Source organism: Amblyomma maculatum, chromosome 6 (genome assembly GCF_055883805.1).
Source record: "Amblyomma maculatum isolate TAMU_Amacu chromosome 6, ASM5588380v1, whole genome shotgun sequence".
NCBI classification, from domain to species: domain Eukaryota; kingdom Metazoa; phylum Arthropoda; class Arachnida; order Ixodida; family Ixodidae; genus Amblyomma; species Amblyomma maculatum.
The window spans coordinates 84,923,529-84,933,608 of record NC_139349.1 but is presented as its reverse complement, the minus strand read 5'-3'; the positions used below and the strand labels follow the sequence as shown (position 1 = coordinate 84,933,608).

The 10,080-nt window shown below is 44.4% G+C and overlaps 1 protein-coding gene across 1 annotated transcript in view; it reads left to right on the top strand.

Annotated features, from left to right (window-relative positions):
• The first annotated feature begins 961 nt into the window (after positions 1 to 961).
• LOC146186179 (cytochrome P450 3A24-like) overlaps positions 962 to 10,080 on the top strand; it is a 40,915-nt gene continuing 31,796 nt past the window's right edge. The window contains exon 1 of the mRNA XM_084607074.1: positions 962 to 1,440. Within this exon, the coding sequence (XP_084463200.1) occupies positions 1,367 to 1,440 (74 nt within the window). The 5' untranslated portion in view covers positions 962 to 1,366. The remainder of the gene's footprint in view (positions 1,441 to 10,080) is intronic.

The following is a 10,080-nucleotide window of genomic DNA, read 5'->3' as shown; positions in this document are numbered from 1 at the left end:
GGCGTGTGAGGTGCGACAGTTTAGCTCGCAAGTTCGGATTTTCATGAATATAAAACTTCAACGCGTTTCCTAAGAGTACAAGGCCACATCATCGAGTAAAGCGAGGATAAACGCTTACGTAAGGAGCATATGCTGTCCACGCGGCGATCGGACACCGTCGAAAAAGCTGTCAAAACGAGCTGCGCACCAGCTACCGACAGCCGCCGTGGGCGAAATGAGAGATTATCTGGCACCCAATGACTCACTTTGCGGCGCTGACAGCAGTACAAGCCACCCTTTCCGTCATTCGCGGTAATTCGCCGAGTGGCTATAGTACATGTGCATACATACATGTGCAGCATAGCAGCTTGAAGGAGCCCAATCTTCCCGGAACGTTCGCTAATTGTGACTGCAACGCAACGCCGGAAAAAGTTTTCGTGTGCTGTCGTGAGACAGCAGCATCGCCCCCATGCATCGTTACCGTTGGCAGGTGGAGAGGATGTCGTGACAAGCGATAGTGCCGTGCCCCGGAGTAGCACATCAGCCCATCGTATCAGCCCATCGTAACGTATCAGCTCATCATACATTGCTTGGTCAGTGTTGAGCCGCACGGTAGATTTTAACCTAGCTTTCTCCTATTAGTGCGTATCTCATGGCCCTCAGGTGCAGTTTCGTGACGCTGTACCTAACATAACGTCTTTAATTTGATTCTATGACTACGGACGGTGCACTAGTGCTTGCATGGATGCAAAACTGCAGTGCGGAGCAATAACTTTACTTGCACCTCGTGTTGGGTACGTTTGATCTTGAAATACAATCATCCTTCATACAAAAAGTATCGCTGGTATCTGCCAAGCACGCAGAAGCGTACAAAGGGTCGCGGCTGCTTACGGCTATCGCGTGACGTGCCCTTAGGGGGCCGCGCCGTCCTCACTGCCGTAAGTTTCAGGGCATTTCGAGCAGACCCTTTTTTGTATTGAAATCCGGCCGTGCCTTGATTGATCTAGCTTATTTTTTATATCTAGTTCCCCATTGCCATAAACACTCGAAAATTCTCCGACTGATAGATAAGATAGATAAGCTGGACAAAGAAGAAGGACAGAGTCGCTATCTGGTGGTGAAGCAAGAACGATAGCCCATGTGCGCAAGTGCGTATTGCTCTGCTGCGTGGCTCGGCTTGAAGCCTACCAGAGATAATACTGGCCCAGTTGTCTGAGCTGCCGCAGCATCAACATGTGAGGATATTTCACCATACTATCACCAACCAATCGCTGCCAAGGTTAACAAAAGAAAAAGAAAAAAGAACGCAATAAGGGAAGGAACCCGTGGAGCTGTTGACGCTGTTGGACTCTGACCAACACAAAGGTAGCGTGGGACGCCGGTGGACATGTCTTTACTGAGCTTCTTCGTTTTCTACGACTGGGTATTTCTGATCACTGCCATCGGGTTTTTGCTGTACTGGTGAGTAGCTCACTGTGATATTGCAAACCGGGGTTGTTCGGAACGAGTATAGTTTTACGCATTTAAACGGGTAAACATCTTACCGGTTAATCAAATTGTGCGATTAGAGAGTTTCCAGTATTTCGCCGTAACCGACCTTTATATTACAACCGAAAATGTGGCCGAATTAGCGGGAAAATGAAATGCCTATTGAATAAAGTGACTAAATTAGAACAATTTGTACAAGTCAGAAGTATGACAACACTCTGTCCCACATGTACACATCTCTAAGCAGCAAAATTCAAGAACAGTTCACCGCCCACTGATGTAGTGACGGCCGTTGACATTTTAGTTTATTTGCCAGTAGAGTTAGCTGTGGCAGTTGGTGACCTTCCTTACTGCTTTCTGCATCGCCCGCAGTCGACACGACGACTTTAATTTCGGTTAATATGTTTGGATGTGCAGTTTGCACAGCACTTGGAGGACATGACATACATTCGTCGCCGTAGACAGAAAGCAGTTAGTATGCATGCAGTTGGCACCAGACGTAATGCGCCGAGCAATACAAAGCTTTAATAATTTGCTGACAAGCTTACAAGACAAGCGTAAGATGCCAGGCTAAATATACTGCAAACAGGAAGCATAGCTCACGTAAAACGAATAACAGTGTTTCTTTGTGCGCAGAACGGAGAAATATGTCGATGTTTAGCTTGGCAGGGTTCTTTGCTGTAAACTTTCGCATGCTTTAGGAAGATGAGTGAAACCCTTTCCTGTTTCGCTTAGCTGAACGAAAATCGAGTAATGGCTGCATTGAATGCCGTTATTTAAAATATATAATATAAGACCCACCTTCATCATAGACGTCATCAGCGTTTGCGGCGTCGTTCTTCGCCAAGTATTCCGAGGAACCTTAGAGAAACAAAAATACAGACAGGCCAATTAGCGGAACTACCAGAATGAAGCCAATATTGGTGGTCAGGTTCACGTAGTATACATAAAAGGAATATCGAAAAATAAATTCGGGTTAATTAGGGCAGGTGCGGGGGGTCGCATCCAGCCCCTTCGGCTGCGAGATCAACATGCCACAAATTGGTCACGAAGGCTCGTTCGTTTAGGCGCGTTAGAAAGGAACCTAATGAATGCTTTGCGGGCTTCACCTTAATGGCGTGTGTTGATCTATACACTTATTTTCACTGTAATAGAGAGTTTGTTAATTAGAAGTTAGTAATCACCTACAAATGGGCGTTTGCATCGAAAACGAATGCTGCTGTGAATGAAAAAGAAGAGGAATATACAGAGCAAAGCAATTTGCTCTGTGAGTCGATCTCATGACAAGCAGTACGCAGTGAACGCCAAGAAGAAAAAAAAAAACATATCCTAGGGCAATTAACGCTATTTTATCTCGCTGCCAAGGCTGAGTTTAATTGTTGCCCACAATTTTTTTTTTTTTTGCACTGATACGTTGTGCGCCAAGTACTAAGTTCTGCCACGCACACAAAACAGGAACTTCCTCAGGTAAAACCGTTAAACGCGTACCAGCATTACCGTGTCGTTGTTCCAATTACTCACTGAATAATTATACTACAATCCGTTATGACATCGGATGGAGCAAGCTTATGAATGGAATTGTATCAGCAATTCTGTGTAATTCCTTGGGTAGACTCAGTTAAGTTTTAAGCGAAGCATTTGTTATTTTATAGTCTGCCCTTACTTCACATTCATTACCCAATGTGAATACGGCGGCTGCAGTTTTGGTGGCCGCTTGAGTATTTTAATTGCAATCTGACACACTGAATCGGTCCACGAAATCTAATCTGTCAAGTAACATTGATGTTACATGCATCTGAAATGCCCTTGGTGGTGCAGCTTGTTTTTTTTTTTTCTTGTTTTTTTTTTTAAAGGCGCTCGACTACTGTGTTCAAGGATGCGGGATCGAATCCTGGCCTCGACGGCCGCTTTTCGGTGGAGGCGAAAAGCTAGATGCCGGTGTGCAGGGCGATGTCAGTACGGGTTAAAGAACCCCATGTGGTCAAAATGTCTTGAGTCCTCCACTACGGCGTCTCTCATAACCTGAGTCGTTTTGGGACGTTAAATCCTACAAACAAACCAAACAAACATGCATCACAAATATATACCGGGAAGCAGTCCAGAATGAGCATTAAAAATGTATTAAAAGGCCGTTCATTAAACCTTCTTTACGATCATTGTGCATTATGAATATAATAAATGTAGTATTGCAATATCATGCAACCACATGAGAACAAACGAGTGCTGGCTTTACGCTGAATTTTTTTGCTGCAAGCCAGATAGGTTATCTAAGACGAAAAAAAATTAAAACGGAAGAGAATGAATCAAACGAGGATTAGAACAACATGCACAAAGGACTCACGAGTAAACAATTAACAGCAGGAATATAAAACCAAAATCTCATGCTCAACATCAAATAGCGATAATGACGCAAAATAATGCTTTAAATGCGGTATTTCTTTATGTCGTAGACCTCCAAACTGATAATGTGCCGTCTTATCGGTGCTCTTACAGAGAACCTGCTTCTTTCACTTGATCCACGCATATGTTGCAACTATTAATGTGTGCAACCAAATGAGCGTATTGGTCCTTTAAATTTCGGACATCAGTGTCCGTTGCTGCAGCAGCGAGTTTGGCCGACATAAAGCTTTCCACGTGTCATGAAAATAGCATACAGACTGCTGCAGTGGAACAGCTGACAAACGGAGTGGCATACTTTACATAGCATCCGCGTTCTTCCACGCTGCAGATTTGTGGACACAACTAACCCAGCTTGTTGACAGCCAAAAACCCCGTAGGCACACCATGCCTGTGCTGGTCGCTTTCTTGAGGTTGTGCAAAGTATTGTAAAAGCATGGCAAAGCCCAAGGCTTTCTTCCCACCCAGTTATCAGCAGGTTTTCTTTGTGTTACAAACTTCGGTTTCTGAAGAAGGATATCGGAAACAGTAGCTAAGGCCGAAAAGAGGAGCCGTGCTACCAAAAGCCGGCTTGTCAGATTTTGAAAACTATTTTACATGTGTCGTGACCACGATTTTTTTTAGACAAGCTTCCATACAGTGCGACACTATAGCTTTTTTCACCTCATCGAATGCGCTGAATCAAACTGCAACAAATCTTTTTTTATCTTACTCGAGGGTAATAACCCTAACAAACGTGTTTTTCACAAAAGGTTGGTTGGTTTAACGGGTAAAGCGACTAGTTATACGAGAGACACCGTAGTGAAGGGCTCCGGAAGATTTGACCACCAGGGGTTCCTTAACGTGCACGACATGCCAAAGCACACGGGCGTCTTGCTTTTCGGCTCTAACGAAAAGCGGCCACAGCGGCCGAGATTCGATCTCGCATCCCTGGCCGCAGCAGTTGAGCGCTCTAACAACTGCACCACCACGGTGGGGCTTTTACAGAAGGTTGGTTTTAAATCTAAAAAAAAAAAAAAAAACTGCAAGGAACCCGCGTCAGGTGATTCACGGGGACAAGCCCATGCATATCAATATGTTTTAGAACTTACCTTTGTAGAAATGCAGGGGATGGCAGTCTGTTTTTTCAAAGCACTTGCGAATCGTAAGCACATTTAATATAATTTGACCCTCCCCTCCCCCCCCCCCCCCCACACACACACACACCTCACATAAAAATGTCTATCCAAATGTTTATCTACGTTCGTTAAAATTATCAATAAGTATAGGGGCTGTGCAGGGCACAATGCAAATACAGAGTCGCTGCAGAAGGGGATGGTAGTCAAAAACAATAAGAATAGCACTGGGGTAGAACTGCAATAAGGCGATGAAATGGTCAACTGACAAGTCTATTGAATTCTGGAACAGCATGCGTCTATTTACTTCTATTCATACTTTAACAGCCAACAGAAGCTGATCTTGAGGTACGAAATAAAACAGGTTTACCTCCACAGAAAACCCAAAGTCAATATCATCAGTACTTTCAGCAAACTGTGTGACCTCAAACTTTCTGTAAGGAAAGGGTCATCAAAACAAGTGCCGTAAGAAACTTTTCTGCCAGGAACCTCCTTGACTAACAATATACCAGAAGGGATTTCTGGCATATGGGTCTTGGTTGTAAAGAAATTATTTAAACTACTACCTCTGCCCTTAATGACATTTCGGGCAAGAGTATCAAGGTTTAATTTCTTGCAGATGTTGACGAACTTGGTCCTAAATGTATGAAATGTTTTTTCAGCCGGCACAAAATTCTTATCGACAGCTTCATACACTTTCGGATTGTAAACTTTCTTGTGCAAAACTGAAGCTGTTGGAAAAAGCATAAGGCTATTTTTGCTTTTACGATCTGTTATCTGCTGGCCTTGAATTTTCAGTGTAGGCTTCCGCAAACAGTCCACACCTTCATAGAGATATTAGTCTCGGTCCTCTCCATTTTTTGCGTTCACACCAATCAGTTCATGTGCTGGAACATTAGACTGCACACCATATTTTGGACCTTTCTGCAGAAGATATCGTTTTTAGGCAGAAAAACACATCAAACGAAGATTGCACTTCTTTTTCTCTCTATCATCTGCTTGCTACGTAAACAAAGCAACAGCCCTGCCGCGGTGGCGCAGTGATTACGGCGCTCGACTATTGTGCCTAAGGATGCGGGACCGAATCCCGACCGCAGCGGCCGCTTTTCGATGGAGGCTAAAAGCCGCCCGTGTGCTGTGCGATGTCAGTGCGTGTTAAATAACCTCAGGTGGTCAAAATATGCGGAGTCCTCCACTACGGCGTCTCTCATAGCCTGAGTCGCTTTGGGACGTTAAACTCCGTAAGTTAAAGTAAACTATGAAGGCAGAAGATTCAAGAGGCTTCTCCAGTGATACTGTTATTTGAGCAGGTGGTTTCTTCCGTAAATTCAATCTTGAAAGTTCCGACGGCATTAACTTGCATACTCTTTTTGACATGTCCCCAGAGTGGGTTTACAGGGCCGTGGAAAGCACTTGCTTCTTGCGGAGTTAGCCTCTTGCGGATACAGAAGGCGTAGTGTCTTGAGCTCCCCAGGTAGCGTCCGCGATTAAAATAAGTAGTGATTCAAAACTGATACATGCTGTCTTACAACTTACAAGGCAACGCATACCTATTTGGAAGCCTATCGCATAAAGTAATACGGCAGTCGATTCATTACCTTCTCATCATGTAATACGGCAGTCGATTCATTACCTTCTCATCACAATCGGGAGCTAAGTTTTACTTGGAGTTAAGTTACTTGGAGCATATTTAGATGAGGCCAACGAATTATTTGTTTGTCCTGCTTTCGTTTTACAGTCCTCATGTTACTTGTTTGCGCATGCGTCCTTCGTGCCGGTTGGTATAATCCCTGATTGATTCACTTCTTTTTTCTTTTAATTCCTCTTATTCTCGCCTCATATAAGGTGTCTGGCTTAAAGCAATAAAGTTAAGTTCAAAAGTCAGCGCTCGTGCCATAGGTCGCGTCCTCTTGTCTTGTGGTTGCCTGCTTTTGCGCTATTACATTTCCTAGATTAAAAGGCTGTCGCCATGATATTCTGCTATGCATTTTTGTTACTTCCTGAATGATATACTGTCGCTGCCTATTCGCACATTGCTATCTTACTCTTGCACGTTTCCTTTTCATCTGCGACAGCCTGTACAGGTTCTCGCAAAGGGCTCGCAAGAGCGCATGGGGACTGGGGCAAACACTGAGCTAACGTGCCACGCAGAGTAGAGCGAGCGAAGCCAGCGATTAGCATCCAGTCACACACATAGCGAATAAAATGTGCGAGGATCTACTTAGTTAACGCTCTAGTGTGTAACTGTCGATTTACCGTATTTACTCCATTCTAAACTCCCCGCCATTGTGGTACACTGGTTACGGCGCTCAACTGTGTGCCTAGGATGAGGAATCGAATCCCGGCCGCGTTTACCGCTTTTCGGCGGAGGCAAAAAGCAAAGCCCCCGTGGGCTGTGCGATGTCAGTCACGTTAAAGATCCCAGGGGGCTCAATTTTCGGAGCCCTCCGTTACGGCGTCTCTCATAGCCTGAGTTGTATTGGGACATTACACCCCATAAACCAAGCCATCCATTCGAAACACCCATTTTCCCGACCACGATGACCAAAGAGAGAGAGAGAGAGAAAGGAGGGAGAGCGGGTACTTAGATTCGAAAAATCTAAAATGCATGTATCCCTCCCCTTCTTTTCGCGGCGATATCTCGACGAGCATGGCGCAAAAAACAATCTGTTTGGAAAACAACTTGGCAAGCATCTTCGGCAAACGTGATTACAATTCTCTTAAACATAAAGCTGTAGGCAGCCCTCTAGAAACTCATGACTTCCGTTCAGGGTTGGCGTTCAGTGTTAGCCAAGTTAGCGGTTTTCTAGCTAAATTTAGCGGGTGTTTACACAGTTTAGAGGGTAAAAATGCTGTATTGCGGAAGGCGATGTTTGTTTAGCGGTTTCAAGTCCAGCATGCTTTTATTGAGGGTTTTGTGGTCCTACAATTTTTGTTTCCAATAGTGCAAGTTCTTTGAAATTACATTAATTTCTGCAAATGAAAATCGTTATGAACGCATGAAATTGTCAAGGTACCGAATATCCCAACGCGTCCAATCCGCCTAGAATTGATTTCTAAGGCGGTTTTAATCCAATTATAAAGTCCGTCGATGCCGGGCGGGAGGTTAGGCTGACTGCCACCTTTCAAGTATGTGCAGAAGTTTTGAGAAGAGTGGCTGTAGAACCACCAAGTTTTGAGTAAAAAAAAAATCGCTGTCGTTCAACTGCAATTAAAGAAGCCAACTCTTTAGGAGCACGACATTTTTAGGAGCACGACTGAGTTGTGAGGTGAAGTAGCAGTACAGGAATGTTTCAGGCAGAAATCGCAGAAATCCCTTCTTTGAGCTGACCGAGTTTGCTCTCCATGCTGCTGCTGCTCTGGCAGAACGCAGAAAGAGGCTGGACGCCTGTTCAGTCAACTGTACATTATCAAATGTTAACAGATAACATAATGTGCGCAAAGATTACAAAATCCCAGCTTAATTACTCGAGCCGGACACCGAAGGCAGATTAAACGCTACTCAGACTACGAAATGCTCTCTAATGCAGTCCAAAATACATCACCGCAATATTAATGTATACGTTGGCAGCAGTGCCGGAATCCCGTCTAGAAGTTGCGGTATACGAGCGGACAATCGTCCACAGAATGCCCAGCAGATCAAGATGATGAAGACGACGTCTTTTCGGGAATAAAAGTAACTTCAGACATGGTCTGTTGTCAGAAAAGAAAGCCGTAATTTTGCGGCTTTAATTTAAACCAACACATGGCAGGCGCGATATTCCTGAGAATGAAAGCACTCGTCCGAATTTTGTAGTCAAGAGGCAAAAGTGCTTTCAACTTATTTAAACTTTTGTTTATATTCTTATTGGACAAATAACGGAACAAAATGCGTAAATATTAGGCATTGTGGTGGAAATATCGAATTTAGCGGTTTTTAGCAGGTTTTCGGGCTTCCTTTGCCAATTTTTTTATTTGCAATACTGTTACCGTTACGCTTCTGAAACAACTGACATCAAACCAAGATACGCGCTCCCGAGATGCCCGTGAAAAGATGCCAGGCCCACGTGACAACACGCTGATAAAAATTATCAGGGTGGCTTTCGGCCGGTTTTCGGCGTGGCTATAATACTAGACCCACATGAAAAAACACTGGTGGAGTTATCGAGGTGACGTTCGGCTGGATTTCGGTGTTCTGTGCCGCCATATCTCCTGCAATGTCGAAACACATGAACACCTCTGACAACTCCGACTCGACGAGAGTGATCAAATGTGCTTGGCGACCTCTTTAGCGCTCTTCCTTACGAAGAACGGGGGGCTTAGATTCGCTGAATTACGGTAGATGTCTATGACGACATTTTCCTTTGTGTCGTGTTGCTGCAGCTTCAATTGCACCATCTCCTACAACAAAAGAACAGTGTTATCTCAAATGGCTAAGATCACCGAGCGATGCAGGACCCCTTATGGGTGTACTCCACTTTTATCGAGCACCAAATAACGCCACTGCTGGGAGACTGGTTCCGTGAAGCTTCAGGGGCATGTCTTCTGTTCTTTACTGATCGAAAATAAAAACCAACATTGATCAACAATAACGTGTAAGGTGGTGCTAGGGAAGATGGTGGCCGCTTTCTAACATTCGAATTCTATGTATTTAACAGCCGAAATTTCACCTAAATGCCTTTGGAATCTACTATTTTATCACTACAGAGGTAAAATTCGAGTTAATCGAAAGAAATCGATGAGAAAAGCTCTGTCTTTAAGTGTGCAACGCGGTAGGGTTAATGGTTCGCATCTGCTGGTATTTTCGGGGACCTTCGTTCGCCTATATGCACTGGATACTCGGCCGATTAGTAATGCCTTAATTTGTGTCTTCGTCATCCCGCACACATTCATTATAATGCAGTCCAAAGCTATCGAATTATCTAAAAAGCCACCCAACATTGTTAACAATAAAGTTTTACACGCATGCCAGGCCTAAAAGAAGCGTGTCTTACTCCTCGCCTCAAAGTCTTGGCCGAGGTTCGATTCCCACCTGATCCTCCGAAGCTCGAGCTCGCAGCTCCCGCCCTGTCATCGCTCTACTCGCTGGCCAACAGTACCAGACTACGTTTCGCTCACAACG